Raw genomic sequence first — 23,664 nt, 5'->3', positions numbered from 1 at the left:
TAATTTTATGTTCTTTTATAACTTCTTAATTTTGATACTTATCTAATTTTCGAACTTTTTTTTTCTAGTGTAAGTTTTTTAAGGACCTGCTTCTCTACATTCTCCAAGTTTTCTGTTGTAAAGTATTTTGTTATTTAGTTCTAAGAATATTTAAATTACCTTTATGACTTTTTTGATTCATGAATTATTTCAAAGTGTTTTATAATTTCCAAGTGCCTGAATATTTAAAAATATATCTTTTTTTATATTTTCAGCTTAATCTTTTGTGCTCAGAGAATGTGGTCTCTGTGATACCAGTTCTTTGAAATTTGTTTGGATTGTTATTTTATATTCTGTAACTTATCTTGGATGTCTAAATCTGTTTTGTTGTTTTGCCTGTGGTAGCTTGTTTCCTTATATATTTTCCATTTTTGGGTTTCGAGCTCATATTTTGTTATGGAATCCAGAGGGTCTCAGTTGTGGATACCTTTCTCCAGAGAGGATTTGTATTTGCTTTCACTAGGAGCCAAAAGTTGCTTTTGACCTGCGACTGTGCTAGTCACTTCAAGAGTCCCACTTTCATTCAGGAGTGCCAGGTTTGCTCCCCTTCCTTGGTTAGGCCCAAGGTTTAGCTTCTGCTCACAAGACTGGTTTTGGCATTTGTCCTAGGGCAAACCTGCTTTTCCTACTGCATGTTGATCATCCTTAATAGGTTTCAGCTTGATGTTCTTTTTTTCTTCTTTTTGTGATTTCCCTTTCTAGCAAGCTCAGCAATGTGCTAAATATCATGCTTGCTATAATTTGTCCAGGATCTAGTTGTATTTTAATGGGAAAGCCCTTTCTCTACCCATGCTGTCAGAAGTAGGAGTCGACTACTGTGTTTTAATATATTCCTTCTTGTTTTTTAAGTGCTAGGTATTTGCATTTTAGAAGCTAATAGATTTGGGCCCTGTTTTCAACTCAGTAATCACAACACAGTGTGAGTGAGTTACGTTAAGAGTAAGCACAGAGAGCTGTGATAACCCAGAAGAATAGCACATAACTCAGACATGGATCAGGAATGACTTCCCAGTAGAGGTGAGTAGGAATTTAGCTGGACAAGTCTAACTCTTAAATAAGAACAGATCAACATAAGACATGAAAAAAAGAGCTAAATCATGATACCAACTCTTCTGCATAAGAGCAAGAGCAGAATGTAAATTCAGAGAGGTCACTTTGGACTGAGTAATTTGGGAAGGCTTCATGGAAAAGTTAGGCTTGAGTTAATCCTTTAAGGTAAGTAGACAGATTGGTGGAAAAGAAGAGGGCATTCCAAGGAAAAGCAGGGTTTTGGGGGTGCGGGCATGGCAGAATAACCCAATAAAGAGACCTGTCAGCAAAATGGATGTGTATGAACAACAGTAGGAAATAAACTAAAAGAATACACAACCAGTGTTGATTGAATGAATGTATAAAAGGTATAAAGTCTGCATTCTAGGATGTGGGAATGGAGTCAAAAGAAACCAGCCAGGCATCGGTTGCCTTTATCCATGTGGGAGGGGATGAGGGACTGGACAAGGCTTCTGACACAGTAGAGGTGATAGACATGGAAAAATAAATCACTGGTGATAGGATAGTTTTTAAGCAGTCCAATTTTAAAACACGATTTTTAAAATACGAAGTTATTCTGTAGTCCAAGCAATCTTCAGTTCATTAGATGAAGGGCTACACTAAGATTTTGGGGACTGTACTGCTTCCTCTCTACCTACCATTTCTTACTCTCTCCCCAATACCCTGTTCCCCATTACCTTACCTCCCACCCCGTGTCATCTTTCATTTTAGCTTTATCATAAATGAAGTTAAAGATAATTTATAATGTACTAAAATTTGAAATAATATTTTGCTGTTAAACTAAGACAAACTCCGTCTAGTCTATGTCTCCAAATAAATTTATTGCCCACTTTTGTGGGTAACAACTCTCAAAGCAAATACCACATTCACTCACATACCAAACAGAAGAATTAATGTCATTATATATTCATCTAAGTATTTTGTCTCATGTTATAATTTCTCAGTATTTTGTCTCAGTATAGTTTCTCTACTTCCTAGGATCATCCTGCTTGCTCCATCCTATAAGATAAAACTAAGCATAACATAATTAATAAAGCAGTATTTATCAATTGTTCGTAGGAAACTTCTTTATTGGAGTGTGAATTCAGTTTAAATCTTAGCTTTACCACTTTCCGTATGATTTTGAACATTTATTTAGTCCAGTTCTTTCAGACTGTAGATTGTATCCTATTAGTAGATTGTGAAGCTGATTTAGCAAGATGCAAAACTTTAAAAAAAAAAGTGAAATAGAATAGAAAACATCAGAATGCATTACATATAGTAAAGGTAAGTATTGTTTTATGAAACGTATCTCGGTAAAGATATGTCTGTGTTCTTCACTGGTCATGACATAAAATATATTTCCAATTAAACCGAAGCAGTGACCCTCTTCTTTCACTATTTACCCTATATTATTGTCCCAATAATAGTAAGCTAGTACTACACATAGTAGTAATCTGTACTCTTAATCCTCACAAACCCCCGTAGACAGTTAATATTCCTGGAACCACTTTGCAGACATAGAAACCTTGGTACAAAGAGGTTAAATCAGTCATCCCAAATCAAACAGCCTATAAGTGGCAGGGAAGGTGGCATCTGAGACCTGGGCTCAAATAACTAGCCCCTCAATCCCCCGCTGGTGTGGCTCAGTGGTTAAGCGTCAACCCAGGAACCAGGAGATCACCTGTTAGATGGCAGGCTCGACCCCCAGTGGAGGGAGGGTGGGAGCGCTGCAGGAGGCAGCAGATGGATGGTGTTTCTTTCTGATCGATGTTTCTATCTCTACCTCTCTCCCTCTCTCTCTAAAAATCAGTAAAAATACAAACTAAACACTAGCCTCCATGTAAAATAAATAAGGCCCTATGAGAGTTGGGACAGAGGTTCTGATGGAGAGAGCTTCTAATCAATAAAAATGTTGGCAAATACACAAAACCAACAACAGAGGTCATTTGCAGGGTTGGTTTATTTTTTATTTATTTTTAATTGATTTCAGAGAGGAAGGGAGAGGGGAAAGAGTTTTATTTATTTTTTAAATTGATTTCAGAGAGGAAGGGAGAGGGGAAAGAGAAACATCAATGATGAAAGGGAATCACTGGTCTGCTGCCTCCTGCACACTCCGCAACCCGGGGCATGTGCCCTTGACTGGAATCGAACCCAGGACCCTTCAGTCCACAGGCCAACGGCTCTATCCACTGAGCAAAACGAGCTAGAGCTGCAGGGTTGTTTTTGTTTATTCGTTTAGTTTTATATGATTTTGTTCTGTTTTGAAGAAAGGGTTGTGCCCCCCAAGCCTTTGTCATTTCTCTCCCCTCTCCCAAAGTGGCCCTGTCCAGCCGCTCCCTAGAGAGATCGAGGTCCAGAGGCTGGAGGCCAAAGGCTACCCAGGCCAGTGGTGACCTCCGAGGCAGAACCGTGGCCTCAAGTCGCACCACTAAAGGTAGGAAAGATTCCCGAAGCGATAAGGGGCGTAATCTGGGCACCGTCCTTTAAAATGAATAGGAAAAGGGTATTCGAGGGTGACTATCTTCGCCCACCCTCCCTCTTTCCCTCTCTCACTGGGCCCCAGCGTCCATTCCACGCCTGATTTACTAAGAGAAGAGGGGAGGAGGTAAAGGCACTGATTGCAATTATTCGCTAACTCAAACGGCCTTATTTACATGCAATTTGCATGTACCTATGGAAGTACGCAATATGTCTGTGCTCCTCCTCTAACTGGGTACCCACGCCCGCCTGCCACTCAACACCGGGAGCCCCAGCCCCTTATTCAGGAAAATTTACTTCCCTTTCGGCTTCCTTAGGCTCCCAAACTCCACCTTTTAGGTCCGCCTCCCAAAGACTGGCCGCTCCTTCCACCCGTAGGCTCCTCCCCTTGACCTCTTCCCCGCCCCCTCCCGCTTCCAAACATCTGCTCCCCGCCCCCTTTCCTATTTCTGAACAGGCATGTTTCAGGCAGCTCACTGGACTCCTTAGATTACTATGGGATGGTAGGGGCCTGAGCGTCGGAGAAGCAGGGAAGCATATCCCAAGGAAGGGGGCTTGGATTTAGAAGAACCAAGCCGTACTGGGGATATTTTTGGGGGGGATCTTGGTTGTGCGGAGGGAGGAAGAGGAGCTTGTGTAGCCCAGTCGAACTTGAGGCAGCGCGAAGGCCCCCTCAGGCGGAGCCGAGGGCAGCCCCGCCGCCGGGGCCTGGTGCAGCCGTCGCGGCCGCTGTCAGGGAAGCGCAGGCGGCCAATGGAACCCAGGAGCGGCCGCTGCTGCTGAGGCGGCGGTGTCGGCAGCCCGACCCCGACCGCCCGCACCCCCTCCGCGGGAGTCCCCCGGAGGTAAGTGACTCCTACTCCGTGAGCCCCCCTTGCCCTGTGTTGTGGGGGTTCCTCTCCCCCCGCTGTCCCGCACAGCCTTCCCCCGCCCCCACACGAAGGTTCGACTACAAAACTGCCCTCCGGTGGCAGCTGCACCCCGGGTTCCTTCTCCCCCTTTTCCAACCAAGCCTGGGGTACTTCTCTGCTTTTTGGCTTCCTCTTCTGTTTAGCTCCTCCCTCTGTCCTGGGGATTCCCCCCTCCCTCCCTCTTACCCCCTGCTGCCTTTCCCGAATTATGTTGTCTCTCAAGTCATGAACTCCTTTCACATCGGACGCCTCTTATAATGTCCCTCCTTGTTTGTCTTTCCTCCCAGCCTGTGCTCCTGCCCCAAACCTTTCAGGGCCTCCGCCTTTATCCCTTTTCGTATTTTGCCCCTTTCCACAAATGTCTCTGTGCAGCCCCCGCCCCGGGTTCCCATTTCCCTGAGCTGAAGGCTGTGCCCCCCCCCCCCCCCTTTCCTCGCTTCTTCAGGTTCCATTACCGCACCGCCCACCACCCAGCTCCTGGCTCCCAGGAACTGCCTGTGTCCCTGTCCGCAAGGGGTCTCATCCTCATTCCCAAACGATCCTTTGAATTAGACTTTAACCGTAATCCTTACCCTTCTCTGGTGTTTTACGATTCCGGTAACTTTCTCTAGCTTCCCTTGCCCCCTCCTCAATACTCCAGCCTTTGGAGGTTTCTTCCGGTACCTCTTCCCATTCAGGATTTCCAACTTGGACACCTTCTCCCTTGAGTGGCGGGGTTTTGCTGACCCTCGTGACACCTGGTTCTGTTTTTCCTGTGGTCTTTATGGGTTCTCTGTCATACTCTTTTAACTCCACATACCACTTATTTCAGGATCAGCTAAACCTTGAACTAAGAAGAAAATGTGTTGGGAGGAGGGGGAGCCTCAGCTGTCTCACGGGCTTTTCTGGACATAAGGGTGTTTCTGGAGGATCGAGCTCGGTTTGAAGAAGTCCCTATCAGATTACACTTTGTTGACTGCTCAGGATCAGCCTCTAGGAGGGATGAACAATCCTGCCTGGAAACTGAATGAAGTTGTGAGAAAAAAAAATTTTTTTAATTATATAATTTTAGGCTTGTCCTAAAGGGATCAAAGTGTAGAATGTCCTCCCACCCCTGCCCAGATCCCAAAGGAACCAGTTTACTGTCTGGTTTACTGGAGTTGTTTTGGTTTGTTCCATAGAAGCTGAAGGCTGGGGTGGGGTTGGGGGGTAACTGGGAAAAGGAGCCCAGGAACAATGGAAAGAACTTGTACATTCAAAACCAGGACTTCTGGGTTCACGTGACTTCCTACTTGACCTCTAGAGTGACATTTTTGGGAAAGTGGCCCACTCTATAGGCATCAGTGCAGTGATAGGCTAATAGCAGGATATGGGTTGGGGGAGGATAGACTCAGTTTATTTTTTTTACACAGTGTTCTGGATTTCTCAGACAAAAGGTATTAGTAGTGGTTTAGTTGTCTGGAGAATTTTCCTTGGTCTAGTCTACAACCATGGGAGTAAATCTGTTTGAAAGACAAGCTCCAGGCCTGCTTCTACCTCACCCCCCCCCCCGCCCCCGCCCCGCTCCCGCACTGCAATAGTTGCTGAGCTCGTCCTCTTGTACTTGATCCCTAACTCCAGATTCCATAGGTGGAAAGTATGTTTGCGGGCGACCAAGACCTTTGAGGAAGCTAGCTGGAGAAGAGAATTGGAGTGAGTTGGGACTTGGGAAACTAGTTGCCCCCCTGCATGCCATGTCTCTCTCTTGGCCTGCGATAGCAAAGAGGACACGTGAAGTTCCATTCATCTTCCGACTCTAGGCCTGTTTGGAAGTAATCACACAACCTCATCCCACTTCTCCCTGTCTTTCCTCATTAGCCAGAGTGCAGTCTACTCATAACCTCCCTTTTTTAGGAGCAGCTTTACTCCTTGGAAGCACTTCCGAAGAGAAACCATATTTCCTTGGTTTTCCTGCTTCTCAGAGCTGGGTTCACACTGCATGAGAACGTATTTGCTGAACACCGTCCAGTGCAGCAAATTGAGCTTCTTTGATTTGGGGAAGAACTTTGGGAGGAACCTTTCGGTAATTGGCATGAGATAAGAGAGAACCTAGTCCAAGCCCATTTGGGGCTTGCAGCAGGGAGGATCAGTTCAGAGAGAGGTGAGTGTACAGGTGGCTTTCTGTGTCGTCTGTCTGTTTCAGCAGAGGCTCCCAGAGCTGGCTTGGACTGTCTGGCTGGAATCTGCTTAGACTAGCTCCATGGCACTGCAGAGAGAGTTCTCAGCCTGATTCAATATTGACTTAACTATCCTGAGACCACTGCCCTCCTGCTGGTAGCTTGAGAATGCCCTCTCTCCGGATGCCAACCCCCCTTGTGGCTTTGGGTAACCATTTACCTGGTTCCTATTAGGGCTTGAGCCTGCTTGACTGCTTGGCCCTTTGTTTCTACAAGGAAAAAGTAGTACTCAATCTCCATCTCTGTCATTGAGGTCAAGGGGGGAAGATGAGCTGAGACCTCCTTAAAGCAAGGTGTGAATTAGACCTTAAAGCATGAGAAGGAACTTCTCAACAGGAGAACAGGTAGCCTCGAGTGATGTGGAGACTCTCGAGTGATGTGGAGACATCACTGAGCTTTTTAAAAAATCATCATTAAAGGTATATGTGTACTTGGTAACAAATCCAATGGTACATAAGAGTTTATGATGAAAAGCAGCAGGACTTTCCATTCATCTCTTCTCCTACTCCTTTAGAATTAACCTCTTCATTAGCTCAGTGTTGACTTCTGAAGGTTATTGCCAGAACTTCAGATAAAATGCTTGTGTCTCTATTTCTTGATTTATTAGTTGTTACAAAGAGGATTAAGCTCTAGGATTTATACCTCTTGTCTACATGATTTTTTTTTTCTTAAAAATATATTTTATTGATATTTTACAGAGAGGAAGGGAGAGGGATAGAGAGCTAGAAACATCATGAGAGAGAAACATCGATCAGCTGCCTCCTGCACACCTCCCACTGGAGATGTGCCCGGAACCAAGGTACATGCCCTTGACCGGAATTGAACCCGGGACCCTTCAGTCCGCAGGCCGACGCTCTTTCCACTGAGCCAAACCGGTTTCGGCACTTGTCTACATGATTATGTCATTTTCATTTAAGGAAGTGATTATGTTACTTTTATTTCATTATTAAGGAAACCTTAAATAACATATTTGAACCTCCTTTTCTTTTCCATTAACAATTTTTAAAGAATTTTTATGAGTTTGAGCCAAACTGATGACATACACTGGGGAGCAAGCTATCAGATGCTCCCTCTTTTCCATTAACTTTTAAAAAAATGTCTTTGCCGAAACCGGTTTGGCTCAGTGGATAGAGCGTCGGCCTGCAGACTGAAGGGTCCCGGGTTCAATTCCGGTCAAGGGCATGTACCTTGGTTGCGGGCACATCCCCAGTGGGAGGTGTGCAGGAGGCAGCTGATCGATGTTTCTCTCTCATCGATGTTTCTAACTCTCTATCCCTCTCCCTTCCTCTCTGTAAAAATCAATAAAATATATTTTTAAAAAAATGTCTTTAATGATTTTAGAGATAGAGGAAGGTAGAGAGGAGAGAGAGAGAGAGAGAGAGAAAGAGAGAGAGAGAAAGGAAAGAAAGAAGGAAGGAAGGAAGGAAGGAAGGAAGGAAGGAAGGAAGGAAGGAAGGAAGGAAGGAAAGAAAGAGGTTGTTACTCAACCACTGAGCCACGCCGGCTGGGCTCCATTAACTTTAACAGTCTCTCTTAACTACCCATCTTGTGGGATGAAGATATTGGCTCCGCTTTCCCTTTTTCCAATTCATATGATCCATCTCAAAGGAGGAGGAAAGTTGATCTCACCTTCTGTTTGGAGACAGAGCACGAAATCAGATCATCTTTTAAAGGCCATTCTGTGAAAATGCAGGAACATAAAAAACATGGGGATTGTTCTGAACCAATTCATATTTATTTAGCCCATGGAAAAATATTTGAAGAAGGGAATGGTGATGAACTGGGTGAGGGGATGGATTCAGGGCTCTTTACCATCCTGTCCTAGCAGAGACCAGTTCAGTAAATCCTTTAAAGGAGGCCAATGGAGGGTTGTTTGCATAGAATCTTTTGAGGTGAAGAGAAGTGGAAAGCCAAGTCAAGTGATAACATTCCCTCACCCCAGAGTCCTCTGGAGACATTTACTTAAACGCTCAATCACACAGAACACATGCCTGTAACCCCTCTGCCCTCTACAGCTGCTCTGCTCTGAAAACCCCCCTGATGCTCAGATGAGGATTCCCGACATTGCCCAGACACAGCTGTGGAACCCAGGCCGTTCACTCCCCTTTCCTAGAAGCCAGCTGCTAGGCCGGGGTAAGGGAGGCCTCTTCGATTCCCTTCCAGTCTCATTGGAAGGCCAGATCGGGCACCTAGTGCCACATGTGGAGCCTCATTCGTCTGAATGTCATTGAGAGCCATGGGAGTCATTTGATTGTCTTCTCTCAGTTTTTACTTATTCTCTGACTTGTAAGAAGGGTACTGATTGCAGGACCTGTTTCTTCCTTTTTCCTTTCACTTTCTAGTCCTTTCACTTTAGAATGGTTCCTTATCAATGCTATTTTTTCTTTGCATTTGAAAGTGAATGAATTGATATTTAGGACCATATCTGGATTTAGATTTTAGAGAATACCTTTCCAATTTTTTATTGTCTAAATTTAACAAAAACAACCTACATTCCCTTCAGTACTTCCTTCCGCCCTGTTTGCTTCGGATGCAGGCTCAGAGAGGCCAGGAGGGAGGCCCAGCTGGGCAGTTTCCAGTGGCAGAGCTGCTTCTATAGGAGAGAAGTCTGATTTTCCTGCACCTCTTGATATCATCTGGTTCCTTGGGGAGTAACGGCTGCCAAATGGGGTTTCTGTTCAGTGGGAAAGTCCCCTGAATACTGTCAGAGGGGATTCCTAGCTGAGTCCCAGGGTGAAAGAAATGTTATCCTTACCTCTTTTACTGGTGCCAGTAATAATCCCCACTTGATCAATTGGAGCAGACAACTACTGCATTTCCTAGTGAGATCTGAGACGCTGTATGTGGGAGAAGGTCTTAACTTCATTTTCCTTGGAAGTTTTGAAAAGTGGACCTTATGAGGTGTTGGTGACATGAAAGTCTCTGGAGTAGAGAAAAAGGGAAAGATGTGCCAAGCAGAGAGAGATTGAGAAGAAAAAGGGTTGTTTGCATAAAACAATTGAAGCTGTCATGTGGGTTTCTAAGTAGACCTGAAAGGTAGTGGTCCCAGTTGAATTAGAATGACCTTCTGGTGCAGAGTGCCTGTAGAGGTGTGGCAGGGGATGAGTAAAGCTTTCTTCTTCTTATTCCTGTGCAACCCGTAGTTGCGAGTAGAGACAGATCCATGCAGGCAGCCATGCTGGTTCTACTGCTCAGAAGGCACTGCATAATTTGGGGAGAGAGTATAGTGAAAGAGTTGCCACCTTTTTTACCAATGACAAACTCCAACTGCATCGGGATATTAAATTCGGGGGTGAACGTCTTACTTGACAGAGTTGGGAGAAAGATAAACTGAAGTAGCCTTTTTTGGTGATCTCTGAGAACAGAAGTTCCCTCTGCCTTCCTGCAAGATTTTAATGCTGACTGCTGGGAGACAGGGAGCTAGGCTACATAATATTGGGCAGATGAAAGTAACTTGACTCTTAACATGTTAGAGGTGTAAGAAGGGACAGTGGAAAATGGGGCTTTCCAGAGTGACCAGTGCATCTGTATCTGGAGCCTCCTTCCACCTCCACAAAGTATATGCACCCAGGTTCACTAGGGTCAAAGGTGATGCCACTGTTAGTTGGAAATTTCTGCACTCCAGCTCTCCAGCAGCCTGTGCCTTTCTGTTGCCCACATCCTTGAGCATGTTTTAGATTCACTCTATCTGCATTTTTGTGGGGACGCCTCTGAGCTGACTACAGTCATACTCTTGAGCTGGGTTGATCCGACATTGTGTGCCTCTCCCAGTCCTTACTTTGAAATTTCTTTCTGTTTTGCACTGATTCTCCTGATCTGGATTTGGTGAGGCTCTGGGGAATCATTTTAGGAAGGCAATGGCTTTTGTCAGCAGTGTTCTCTCACTGAAATTCCTCCCAAGACTCCCTCCAGAGAGGGATTCCTGGTTGTGTAATTCCTGTTCCCCCTGTTCTTTAGATGTTCTAGACCCATGAGTTCCAGCCTAATTTCTTTTCCTTTTTTTTTTTTTTCCACAGCCCCTCCAGTTCTTGGAGTGTGTGTATGATAATGGGGAAAGTAGTGTTGGGATAGCAGAGGGCTGTCATAAATGTTTTGGAAGATTTTCAAACAACGAGGTAACTGAAATTCAATTCCCTTATAATAAACAGTATATGCGTGTGCACGCACACAGGTACACACACACTGTTTACTAAGCTTTTCAGTAATTAGGATCCAACTAGCATTTATTGAGTGCTGCTTTGCACCAGGGCCTATGCTCGATCTTTTTATGTGCATGAAGTTATTTATTCTGTGTGGCAGTAGTGAGGTATAAATATGTTTTTCTCATTTTTTGCAGTCGAGAAAACTGAAACTCAGAAACCACATGACTTGCATAAGTTTATACATTTCATAATGGCAGAATTTTTAACTCCAGCCTATTTGACCCCAAGTTCAGGACTCTTTCCACTATACTTTAGCTGCCACAGCACTAGAGAAAGAGGAAATGACATCATGAAGTCAGACAAATGGCACGACTTCAGCAGGGCGGTTGATAGTTGTTTTAGAGGTATTTATTTCTAAATGAAGCTTGGCTTGGTATTGCTCGCCCTTATTCCATGGGACTCTGATTCTAAAAGGGAAGGTAAAAATGTATCACTAACTAGAAAAATACATCAAGACTTTAATGCTAAATAAAGGTGAGATACTCCGGACCTGTGTATGGAGTGTTAATGAGTAAGGAAATACAGTTTAAAGAGGAAAAGAAAAAGGTTATGGGCGGGCATTTTAAAGGAGACATGGGAAGAGCACAAAGATAGAATAGGGACAAGGGAATAAGACCAGAATTGCTTTTCAATCTAGCTGAAGAATTTGTAACCCTATATAAACATAACACATATAAAGCAGCATTTTGCAAATACAAGTTAGGAACAGAGCCCAAGTTGAGTAACTAAATTCAGAAGGAATGAAGGGGAAAGCAGTGATCAGAGGGAGGTGGTCAGGGAAAGCTTCTTGGCGGGAGATGACGCTTCATCTGTTTTTGAAGGAGTCCAGAAAGACAAAGAGAGGAGGTGCCTGGGAAGGTTTCATGGCAAAGGGAAGACCTGAGGAGGGCACCACTAACCTATATGTGTATGTATCTCCCTTTCTGTTCCTTTCTCCTTCCTCCTGTAGCTTGGAAGCTCGAAGTCTGGCTGTGGCCATGGGAGACACGGTAGTGGAACCTGCGCCCCTGAAGCCAACTTCTGAGCCCACTCCTGGTCCATCAGGGAATAACGGGGTCTCCTTGCTAAGTGTCATCACAGAGGGGGTCGGGGAACTATCAGTGATTGACCCCGAAGTGGCCCAAAAGGCCTGCCAGGAGGTGCTAGAGAAGGTCAAGCTTTTGCATGGAGGCGTGGCAATCTCTAGCAGAGGCACTCCGCTGGAGGTGGTCAATGGGGATGGTGTGGACAGTGAGATCCGCTGCCTGGACGATCCTCCTGCCCAGATAACAGAGGAGGAAGATGAGTTGGGGGTCACTGTGGCCTCGGGCACAGCCAAGGGAGCAAGAAGGCGGCGGCAGAACAACTCAGCCAAACAGTCTTGGCTGCTGAGGCTGTTTGAGTCAAAACTGTTTGACATCTCCATGGCCATTTCATACCTGTATAACTCCAAGGAGCCCGGAGTGCAGGCCTACATCGGCAATCGGCTCTTCTGCTTTCGCAATGAGGACGTGGACTTCTATCTGCCCCAGTTGCTTAACATGTACATCCACATGGATGAGGACGTAGGTGACGCCATCAAGCCCTACATAGTCCACCGATGCCGCCAGAGCATTAACTTTTCCCTACAGTGTGCCCTGTTGCTCGGGGCCTACTCTTCAGACATGCACATTTCCACTCAACGACACTCCCGTGGGACCAAGCTACGGAAGTTGATCCTCTCAGATGAGCTGAAGCCAGCTCACCGAAAGAGGGAGCTGCCCTCCTTGAGCCCAGCCCCTGACACAGGGCTGTCTCCCTCTAAAAGGACTCACCAGCGCTCTAAATCAGATGCCACCGCCAGTATAAGTCTCAGCAGCAACCTGAAACGAACAGCCAGCAACCCCAAAGTGGAGAATGAGGATGAGGTAAAATCCCTGGGAGGGACAGAGGGGCAAGGTGGCATGGAGACAGGATGTCTGACATAGGGTCACTCTGTCCTTTTCTTTCCTTCCATCTGTTTCATTTCACTGATAAAAGCATGGAATGTTAGAATGGAAACAAACCTTAGAATTCATGTATTCCAGCTGCCTCATTTTACAAAGGAAGAACTCAGAGACCCAGAGAGATAAAGTGACCTGTCTCAGGTCATAGAGCTAAAAGCAAGGCTGGTACACCTGACTGTGTCCAATGTTGTTTTTACTGACCTGCACTGCCATTCCATTAACTCCTTACTTACTGAGAACTGTGGCAGAGACCCTCCCCACCCTGACTTGAGACCTGGGATATCTACCAGAACCTCTCAGAGCAGCAACCATGGGGAGGAGAAGGGACTATGTGTGTGAATTTTGTGTGTGCTGGGGAAGGGGAGATATTAAATAGAACCTCAGCCTCATTCTCCTGACCATTCCTCTTCATAATCCCTCCCTCCCACTCCCTGAAGATCCTGCTTTTTGTTTTCATAAGGGTAAGGTTCATTCTTTATCACTGAGGCATCTGCAGAATGCCTGCTACCTGCCTTTTCTTAGGGCAGTGGTCTGCAAACCGCGGCTCGCGAGCCACATGTGGCTCTTTGGTCCCTTGAGTGTGGCTTTTCCACAAAATACCACGGCCTGGGCGCATCTATTTTAAAGAAGTGGCATTAGAAGAAGTTTAAGTTTAAAAAATTTGGCTCTCAAAAGAAATTTCAATCGTTGTACTGTTGATATTTCGCTCTGTTGACTAATGAGTTTGCCGACCACTGTCTTAGGGGAAGGGATGTTGGTTGATCTTTCCCAAATCATTTAGGAGAAGCACAAGGAAAGAAGGAAGCAATCTTGGTAGAGAGTAAATCACGGACATACCCAGTGTCTAGAAAGAAGACTGAGCTACAGCAGTAGTTGTAGATACCCATTTAGGATACAGAGCAGGGAAGAGTTAAGCCTGTCAGTAGGTTATGCTCACCTTCCGTTCCACATCTGGACAGATAGCAGGGGAAGTTGCCCAGTGGACAGCCAAGTGTCAGTGACCTGGTATCCCAGCCAGACAATGGTGCCCCAGTTCCCCCTCTGACTCACCACCAGCCTAGCTCCCATCCTGGCTACCAGCCCAGCATAGAAAAGAAGGGAGAAAAGAATGAGGAATTTGCAGTTGTTGGAAAATGCATATAGCCATGGTGTTGGCATCCGCCTTTGTGGGGCACATAACCCACCCACAGTGTTGATACAGTGGGACTTCTTTCAGCAAGAAGGAGGTCATAGTGACTAGGGAAGGAAAAGCACAGGAGGGAAGGAGACTATAGAGCTTGCTTTCTCTGGAAATTCAGTATTTTATTATGATCATTTAATAACAGTGAGGCTAAAAGAGCTAACATTTATTGAGCACTTATTATGTGCATCATGTGAGGTATTTTACATTTAATCCTCACAACCACCCTAGCAGACAGATATTTTTTTACCATTGAGTCAATAGGCTTACAGAGGCTTGCCCAAGGTCTCTCAACTAGTGCCTGTCAGACTAGACCTCACATCACAGCTGGTACTACTAATCATTCAGCTGATCTCTCTCGGTTATTTCTCAGCATCTGCTTTCCTGGGTTTTCAGCTGTCAGAGTCCATTTGGGGAAGAATAGCCCTAGGCCTTAGCCATCTAGGTTTCCACATCCATGCATGGGCAGAGCTCACCTGTTTTCTCAGAACTAAAAAGGACCATTTTAATTTACTTGGCAGGGAAGCCCAAGGCCATAAAGGGGGCTGTTGCAAAGCAAGAAGAATCATCCAGATCTGGAGAGATTAGGGTCATAAAAGGTTTGGGAGTTCTTCCTTTCGGGGTCAGGTCTATAGAAGTATGAGTGTGAGCACTTGGAAGTGAACCCCAGGTGCCTCTTGTCAGGCTTGCCTTTTCTCTCTGTATTTTGTGTCCTCATCTTAGCATCAGAAAGGGTGAACCTCAGGGCTTTTCTTACTCTGTGCTAATCCTTAGTCCCTCTTCCTTGCATCTGACCCCTGCTCAGGTGAGATTATGGGCAACACACTGAGGTGCAGGTCTTTTGTGAGTGCCTAAATCCTCTAGTGTGGCCTCTCCAGCTGCCATTCTTCCCAACCTGGCTTCTTTATGGTGGAACACCAGGTCTAGGAAAGGAAGGAGATACTACATCCCAGCCTCCTAGGTTATCTGATGCTGGCAGAATGAGACACCTGAATCCACTGCAGCTCCTCAGGAAATGTGAGAGTGAAAGTGAGAGAATAAACAGGAACATCTCTAGGAGAATGAGCATTGGAATCTTCAGCACAGAGGTCTCGCCACGTGCCTTTGGCATTTTGAGGATACATCTGTCAAGACCTTTGTCCCCCAAATACCAATACTTCTCCTTCTCCCCTGTCATGCAACATTTATTCACTCAACAAACAGTTGTTGAGCTTGTACAGTGTGTAAAGCCCTGTGCTGGAGGCAGTGGAGGATGGAAGATAAAATGCTGTCCTCTCCAGGAACTTACACGGTAACACGGAGACCCCATTATCTAGGGCACTGTTTAGTTTGTGGCTCTTGATTTTGTATCCTGAAACTTTACTGAATTTATTTGAACAGTTTTTTGGTGGAGTTTCTGACTCTTAAAAAGTTGTTTCCTACATATAAGGAAGATGTATACAGCTTACTAACTCCAGGCACATAATTTTCTAAGTTCTGAACAGAGACTCTAGAAGGAGAGGCTAGAAGGAGACCTGACTGCTCCCATCCCTTGCTTTCCCCACAAGTTCTGAGTTTAACCCTACGCTCCTGCCACCAGTAGAGGTGCTCTCGAGGGTGAGGTCAGAGAAGGCTGCTTCTCCCTGTCGAGCCCTTCTCTGCCCTAATCTCACAGAGACTCCTATTTTCTTTTAACGAGGGATCCTTGACACTCCCCGACAATCAGCACTCGAGCACTGCTTTCTCCCCTCTTCCATCCCAAAGCCCACCTCTTCCAAACAGTTTTTATCAGCCTAGCCAGGGAACTGTGCTTAGGCAGTTTCCCTTCCCATTTATAACCAAATGGTAAATCATTTGGCATAGGGAGGGGCCGAGTTATGTCCTACCCCACACCCTGCCCCACATAATGACACACTAGTGGATCAGCTTTGTCTTTCCAGAACTGCAACCTTTGTACAGAGAAATCTGCTGCATGTCACACTGAAAACCCCAGTGGGCCTTCCAGCCCGATAAGGTGCGATATCAGCTTCTTGGACGCAGCTTTTCTCCTTGGAGCTGACTCAGTATGAGTGACTCAAGTGTACAGAGTAGGAGAGAGGAGTCGATCATGATATACCTTCCCTCCCCCAAGGCTGTTAATGAGTCAGACAGGACCTGTCTGTGGGAGACTCAGCTGGATCATTGTTCATGGAGCCAGCATCCTCCTGCCTGCTATTACTTCCCCCACCAGTGCATGGGTAGAAGTTGAACCACTAAGCCATAATAGACTGGTATCCTCACTGCCTCAGATCTCCCTGCCTTGGGAGTGTTTGGCTTGGCTTCTCCCTCAAAGGGCCTCTCTCCCCAGATTCTTCAAGGAACGGCCTGACTACAGGACCTCCAGCCAGCATAGAACTTACACCACGGAACTGAATTAAGTAGATGCTTGAAATGCTAATTGCAGAGTAAAAGCTCAGTGACCACTGCCCTTCTGCCCTGAGAGCTCCCAGGACTTTGTCTCTTAAGTCCAGGCCCCTCCCCTAACTGCAGGTTTGTGCACACTATTGCCCCTTCTCCCTGCTTTGGGAGAGCTTGTTGCACAGAACCCAGGAAGAGCCTGTGCATGCGCTGTAGCAGAGCCACTGAATGAGAGCTTGGCCCTTTCCCCTGTTTTGCGCACGGATCCCAGTAAGACACAGGCAAGGTTTAGATAAACACCCTAGGCTGGGACCAGGACAGCTGCTGCTCAGCTGCTCAGCTTTCTCAGATGGAGTAAGCTAGGACCTAGCTCCCAACTTAGGACAACAAATTATAATTGGTTGTCATGTGAAATAGCCTGATAGGAAGCCTGTGGAGGTTTGGTAGATAGGAAAGGTATTCATCCTTTACTCCAGCAGCATCTAGCCCAGAGGTTTCATGCTCATGGGTCTGTGATACCCCTTGTCACATGATTTAAGGTTGGGATGAGGCTTCCCAGGGTGATAATGAGGCTGATTTGAGAGGACATACACCTGGCACTGGAAGTTTAGCTTTTCTGCTTCCTCTTTGACGCTTCCAAGAAGCTAGACTGCCGTGGTCGGCAAACTGCGGCTCGCGAGCCACATGCGGTTCTTTAGCCCCTTGAGTGTGGCTCTTCCACAAAATACCACTGCCTGGGCGAGTCTATTTTGAAGAAGTGGCGTTAGAAGAAGTTTAAGTTTAAAAAATTTTGCTCTCAAAAGAAATTTCAATCGTTGTACTGTTGACATTTGGCTCTGTTGACTAATGAGTTTGCCGACCACTGAGCTAGAGGAACACAGGGTTTCCAGTATGGGTAGTAAGGGGCCATGCCGCTTGTTAAATTCAGTCCCTCTGTGGTGGCCTCCACAGAGAAGGGTTTGATTGAGAGCAGGGTTACCTCACTAAGGGTCCCAGCTTTAGGGTTTTGTCCTAGGAGGAAAGTTCCTGCAGGCAAGAATAGAAAGGAAGAAAGTGAAAAACAGAAGCTGTTGTCTCTTCAGCCCTCTGACCACAGGTCTGAGCTAGCCTTCCAGCATCTCCCACAGTGTCATAACTGGGCAAGCGGCATTTCTGGGTTGACTTTCTTTCATTAAAGCAGAAAGGTAGAGCTACACAAGAGAAGCAGGTATGATCCAAGTTGGACCTAAATTCTTTGCCTTTGTCTCTCTCCCCTCCCTCCCTGCCCCTTTCTTCTCCCCTTGCCCTCGGCCCTTTCCCAGGAGCTCTCCTCCAGCACCGAGAGTATTGATAACTCATTCAGTTCCGTAAGTGGGGCCAGGCTGGGACTGGGTGGCAGGCTCCCCCCATGGCCGCATTTCCTCTCCGTCCCCAGGTCTTCTAAGTCCCCAGGCCAAGGCTGGAGTTAAAAGGTGCCTTTTCTTCCTGGGAGATCAGCCCCTCCTTCCCAGGCCTCCCAGGCCTGGAGAAGTCCCCTGCCTGTCGCCATGCCCTGAGCCCAGGCTCAGTGGAGCTCAGTCGATCTTTTTCCAAGGGACAGCTGGGATGCAGTGTGATTTAGCCCCCAGCTCCTGGGTCTCTAGATGAAACAGCTGGGAGAGAGGTAGAATTTACCCCTGGATTGATGCCAACACCTGCTTGGCAGAAACCCCCAGGATCCTGTTTCTCTCACCCAGGACCCTTTCCCCATGGCTTCTGCCATCAGACCATCAAATATTTATTCAGTGTTTTCTAAATGCTAGGCCCTGTGCTGGGTGAGCTGATTCCAAAAGCAAACAGGATTTGGTCTGAAGGAAAGTTTTCTCTCCCCACAGTCTTTTTTTCTTTTTAGCTTCAACCACATTTCTTCCAGGTCTGAGTTCTTCCCTTTCCCAGCTCCCTGCCCAGGATGTTCCTTAATCATTATTCTCCTTTCTTGTTGCCTCTGGAATAACTCCTGACCTTCCGGTCCTACAGGGTCTTGGACCTTGTTGCTGGGCAGAGACGTGAGAGGAAATGCTGGACCCTCTGGGAGTTTGGATGATTTTTTTTTTCTTCACATTTTATTTTTGATTTGTCTACCCAATCAGTTTTCTCTGTTCTGTGCTGATCCCCTTTCAATCATGATTCCTATCTCCTCCCACGTGGCAGAGCCTGTATTTGGAGGCCTGGGGTCACATTTCAAACATGCTCATGTGACATAGGGGCCCCCAACCCAAATGCTGATTTGAAGATGGGAAGGAATTCTGCCTTTTTTAATCTGAAATGTCTGTGAATTGGTTGGGGTGGAGGATCCTTGGAACAGTGACCATTTGCCACCTGAGTGGATGGATTAGGGGATCAGAATGAATGAAGAAGTGAGTTCTCTTCCTTCTTTCTCTTTCTCTGTTAGGCCCCTGGGATATTTCCAGGGACCACAGAAGCCTCGTTCTATTGTCTTCCTGAATCTCTCTTCAACCCTGCCTCACAAGGCATTCGTGACTGATCCAGACACCTGTTTCATTATTGTGGGGCCCCAGAGCCAGCCCCTTTCGGGGTAGAGGCTGAGAGAGGAGCTGTTCCTTTGAACCTGGCTCCGCACACATGCAGAGGTGGGCCTGGTACTGCCCAGCTTTCAAAAGAAGCTCTTTTTTGCAGTTTGAGGGAGTGAGGGTAGAAATTCTCAATCAGGAAACTAAGCAAGACACAGAGAGGGAGAGAAAAGTCTGGTGAGTGAAATACTGTTTCTGTGAACAGAGGAGACACTGTTCTTATCTAGCTGAGGGGAGACGGGGTGGGGAGCTGGGTGGCTATCTTGATAAAATGCCCTTATGGTAGGTGGACTTAGGGAAAAGAGCCCCTCTTCATGTCTAGCTTAGTCCACCCCACCTCACCCCCAGACTGACTGCCCTTTCTGGGAACAACTGAAGTGCCCGCATGAGGAGCCAAGCTCACAACAGGGAGCAAATCTGGGGACCCTCGTCCTGAGAAGTAGGGGAAGAGGACCCAAGGAGGAATCACAGGAAAGAGACAGGCCTTCAGGGCCATTGTTGAGGAGTGAAAGGAGCTATTGCTTTCCTCACCTACCTGCCCACAACAGTCTCCCTCCACCTGCTTTTTCTTTCCGCATTGATCATCCCCTTATCCCAAGTCTGCTCATCCTCTTCTCATCCCCTGCATGCGCATTGACCTCGTGTAAGAAATCGTGGGGTGGCCGGGGATGCCATGTAAAGCAACAAAAGTCATTTGAATGGAGTGAGTCCTCCTTTGAAAGGGGAGCTATTGACTTGAAGCTCCCCTCCCTAGCCTTGTGGGCTGGGGCTCTGCCAGGGATCCAGGTGGGGAGAGGGACACCCTCATTGTCAAGATGGGTGAAGCACTTTAGGTGTACGCAGCTCTTGGCTCTGGAGTCCTGTAACCCCCGCCCATCTTGAAGCCTTGGGATAGTTCCTGAGGAACTCAGGTTCAGAAGAGCAGTGCATCCCAGAGACCTGGTTCCACACTCCTTTACGCAATGAACAGCTTGTGGAAAGGAATGTGCTGGCTCTTTCACTGTTCCCAGCTCAGTTTGCCAGGGGTGGGTGGAATCTACTCCTTCCCTGGGGTTCTCCAGACACAGATCCCTGGTCTGCACGGCCAGGAGTGACTGAGTGGGAGGGCCACTTTTTGCTATGGTTTCTTTACCGTCTTTTACTTCACTCCAACCTTCTATAGCCTGTCAGACTAGCTCCTGAGAGAGAATTCATCAAGTCCTTGATGGCGATCGGCAAGCGGTTGGCCACGCTCCCCACTAAGGAGCAGAAAACACAGCGGCTGATCTCAGAGCTCTCCCTGCTTAACCATAAGCTCCCTGCCCGAGTCTGGCTGCCCACTGCTGGCTTTGACCACCACGTGGTCCGCGTGCCCCACACCCAGGCTGTTGTCCTCAACTCCAAGGACAAGGTAGGTGGGCTCTACTCCATGGTTGTCCAGGGTTTGTGTCTATGCCTAGAGATGCCCGACCAGCATCCTAGGCTCCTTCCTGGTTCATGTGCACGTGTCCACCTTAACTTTACCTTGTGGTTGTGATTCTGAGGGCCCTCTTGTTCCCTTCTTGGGCTTTGTTTCTCTGGATCACAGAGCCTGATCTTTCCAGCTCACCTCTTGCCATGTCTCAGGAGAGAGTCACTCTCTACCTCTCTATAGCCCTCTATAACTTGTTGGCTTTCTAGATATAGCAACATGAGAATAGAGAAATATTTTGTTTCTAAGATTTTTTCTGAACAGAGTGGGCAAGAAGGAGAGATTATGCCTTATTCACATTGGAGAGAATTAGCTAAATTTATCTGCTGGTTGGAATAGTATCAAGGGTTCAGATTTTTCTTTCAGAAGTAGTGAAGATTAGAGCCCTGCTTGAAACAGTGCCCCACTCTTTCCCAGTTTTTTTGTCTTTAGGACAAGCCCTGAGAGGCTTCCACGCCTCTCTGATGGGTTGTAATTGATAGTTTGGAATGGTTTTGCCCAACTGCATCATCTATACATTTTGAAACTCAGCTGAACTATTTTGAAGACTTGGGTGCACTCTCTCACCCAAATTCCTTATATAGGTGTTCATAGGACAAGTTCATACCCTAAATATGGCATTCATAGTGTCAGGGGACTGATGATTGTGGGTTGAAGCTAGGAGCAGGCAGCAGGAAGAACTGTGTTAACAGAGTTGTGATTTGGGGGACAGTGGTGCAGGTGAATTGCAAATACTGTTCTCACTTTCCCCCAGGCTCCCTACCTGATCTATGTGGAAGTCCTTGAATGTGAAAACTTTGACACCACCAATGTCCCTGCCCGGATCCCGGAGAACCGAATCCGGAGCACACGGTCCGTAGAGAACCTGCCCGAATGCGGCATCACCCATGAGCAGCGGGCAGGAAGCTTTAGTACTGTGCCCAACTATGACAACGATGATGAGGCCTGGTCCGTGGACGACATAGGCGAGCTGCAGGTGGAGGTGAGGGAACTCACAGAGGTAATACTGGGGCACAACACCTATTCTCCAGGAGCTTCTGATATATTTGAGACAAGACAACACCCCGAGGCAGGCTGAGGCAAGCGCACACATGAGAGGGGCAGGTAGTGTTGGGTCTGAACAGCTCTAGTCGAGTAGATTCAGGTAGAGCTCATTTTCCAGCAGGAATTTGGGTTAAATGGAAGGAGGAACTTCTAAGCTGAGGAAAGAGAAATTTAATCAAAATATTTATTGAACACCTGCTATATAAACTTGTTTTAGAAAAGCAGAGAATGGTAAATTAACATTCGTTCATTCACTGAAGAACTATTTATGGAGGGCCTTCTTTGTGCCAGCCCTGATGCTGTGTGCTAGTGAACAAGACCTGGCCCCTGCCTGCAAGGAGCTTCTGACCTAACAGGAGAGAGTAGAAGACTAGCCAGCAGGTAGTTGTGGTGTGGTGTGACCAGGTTATGCTGGAGAGGATGGGGAATTATGAGAGCACTTGATGGTGGGGGTAGCACTTACTCCAGACTTGGGGTCGGACACACCCCAAAAGATTTCCTCAAGGAAGTAATATCTCAGCTGAGGCCTAAAGATGGGTTTGAATTACCTATTCAGGCAGAGGGGAGAGCATGTGCAATGACTGGAAGACAAGAGAGCTTGGCTCGTCTTAGGACCTGGAGGAAATTTTGTATGATGTGTGAAGTGGTGACAAATGAGGCTGGAGAGGCCCGCGCGGGCCAGCTTGGAGGCAGGATCCTGTAAGCTGTGGGAAGAAACTTAAACTTTATTCTGGGGTTGTGCGGAGCCAGGGAGGGTTTTATGTAGGGCTGTGACACAACTTTGGGGAAAGACAGACTGTCCTTGAGTTTACAGTCCAGTTGGGGAGATTGGACACATTTAAGATACACAGCAAGGCAGTGTACAATAAGTGATGAGTGGAGTTGAGGAGAAATGCTCTGGTACAAAGGAAAAAGAAGAGAAGGGACTTGATAGAGGGAGAAGGAGAGATCAGATTGAAGAAATGGTCATGGATCCTAGTCTGGAGAGAGGCGTCTGTTCTGGACCGTAAGGGAAAATAGTAAATGCGTCCCTAGCCTTGGGAACTCTCAGTATAAGACGGAAAGTTCTGCCTGGCCGGTGTGACTCAGTGGTTGAGCATCGACCCATGAACTAGGAGGTCACAATTCGATTCCCAGTAGGGGTAGGGTTATGGGCTTGATACCCAATAGGGGCAATGCAGGAGGTAGCTGATGGATGATTCTCTCTCATCACTGATGTTTCTATCCCTCTCCCTCTCCCTTCCTCTCTCTACAATCAATTTTTTTAAAATGACTGAAAGTTCTGCTTTCCGTGATGGTCATGGCAGTGGTTTGCAAACTTGAGTGTGCTGGGAGTCTTCAAGAGAACTTGTTAAAAATTCAGACTTCCAGCCCGGCTGGAGTGGCTCAGTTGGTTGGAGCATTGTCCTGTATACAAAAAAAGGTTGTGGGTTCAATTTCCAGTCAGGGCACATACCTGGGTTGGGGGTTCGATCCCTAATCGGAACACATATGGAATCGATGTTTCTCTCTCACATCGATGCTACTCTCTTTCTCTCCCTGTCCCTCTCTCTCTCTTCCTTCCTCTCTCTAAGCAGGTCCTTGAGTAAGGGTTAAAAAAAAAATTCAGACTTCCAGATCCATTCCCAGTAATTCTAATCCAGATTGATGGTTCCATATGGGAATATGGTTTTAGTAGCATTCCAGGTGTTTCTGATAGAGGTAGTTCACACTTTGAGAAACACCACTGTAGGGCCTATGTGAGTGCCTCGGCAGTTTGGGGTCCCAGTGATCAGGATGCTATGTAACCAGGAGAGGGTTTTTGGAGCAGACTTAGGAAGAGAGGGATGATCATGATCTGTGGAGGAGGTGAAAGAAGCGAGACCTGTGCCTAGCGCTTCTGACCTACCATCCCCTGCTCTCCCCAGCTCCCTGAAGTGCACACCAACAGCTGTGACAACATCTCCCAGTTCTCTGTGGACAGCATCACCAGCCAGGAGAGCAAGGAGCCTGTGTTCATTGCAGCAGGGGACATCCGGTATGGCCAGACCACACTGCCTCTCATTCCCTCTTTAAGGCTCTGCCTGTCTCCTCTTCTGTCAGCCTGTGTCTTTCCCTTTCTTCTCTCTTTACTCTGTCCTTGTCCTGAGGCCACCAAACTTGAGGCAGTGAAGGGGCAGGTGGAGAATTTACTAGGCTACTACAGAAAGAAATTAAATGTTGCCCTAACGCAGTGGTCAGCAAACTCCGGCTCTGTTGACTAAT

General features: G+C 46.8%; 1 protein-coding gene across 13 annotated transcripts in view; it reads left to right on the top strand.

The window, feature by feature from the left end:
- Positions 1-3,994: 3,994 nt before the first annotated feature.
- The window catches only part of PI4KB (phosphatidylinositol 4-kinase beta), a 27,239-nt gene continuing 7,569 nt past the window's right edge, over positions 3,995-23,664 (top strand). For 2 of the 13 annotated variants that reach the window (XM_080648630.1, XM_080648625.1), the window contains exons 1-6: positions 3,995-4,394; positions 11,807-12,743; positions 17,679-17,723; positions 20,089-20,316; positions 21,131-21,358; positions 23,328-23,437. In XM_080648630.1, the coding sequence (XP_080504756.1) occupies positions 11,835-12,743; positions 17,679-17,723; positions 20,089-20,316; positions 21,131-21,358; positions 23,328-23,437 (1,520 nt within the window). In that variant the 5' untranslated portion in view covers positions 3,995-4,394; positions 11,807-11,834. Of the gene's footprint in view, positions 4,395-10,671; positions 10,771-11,806; positions 12,744-17,678; positions 17,724-20,088; positions 20,317-21,130; positions 21,359-23,327; positions 23,438-23,664 lie in introns of all 13 variants that reach the window. The other 11 variants (XM_080648629.1, XM_080648621.1, XM_080648622.1 and 8 more) reach the window with 9 other exon arrangements.

This window comes from Plecotus auritus (assembly GCF_963455305.1).
Source record: "Plecotus auritus genome assembly, chromosome: 12".
Taxonomy (NCBI): domain Eukaryota; kingdom Metazoa; phylum Chordata; class Mammalia; order Chiroptera; family Vespertilionidae; genus Plecotus; species Plecotus auritus.
This window is presented reverse-complemented; position numbering and strand designations above follow the sequence as displayed.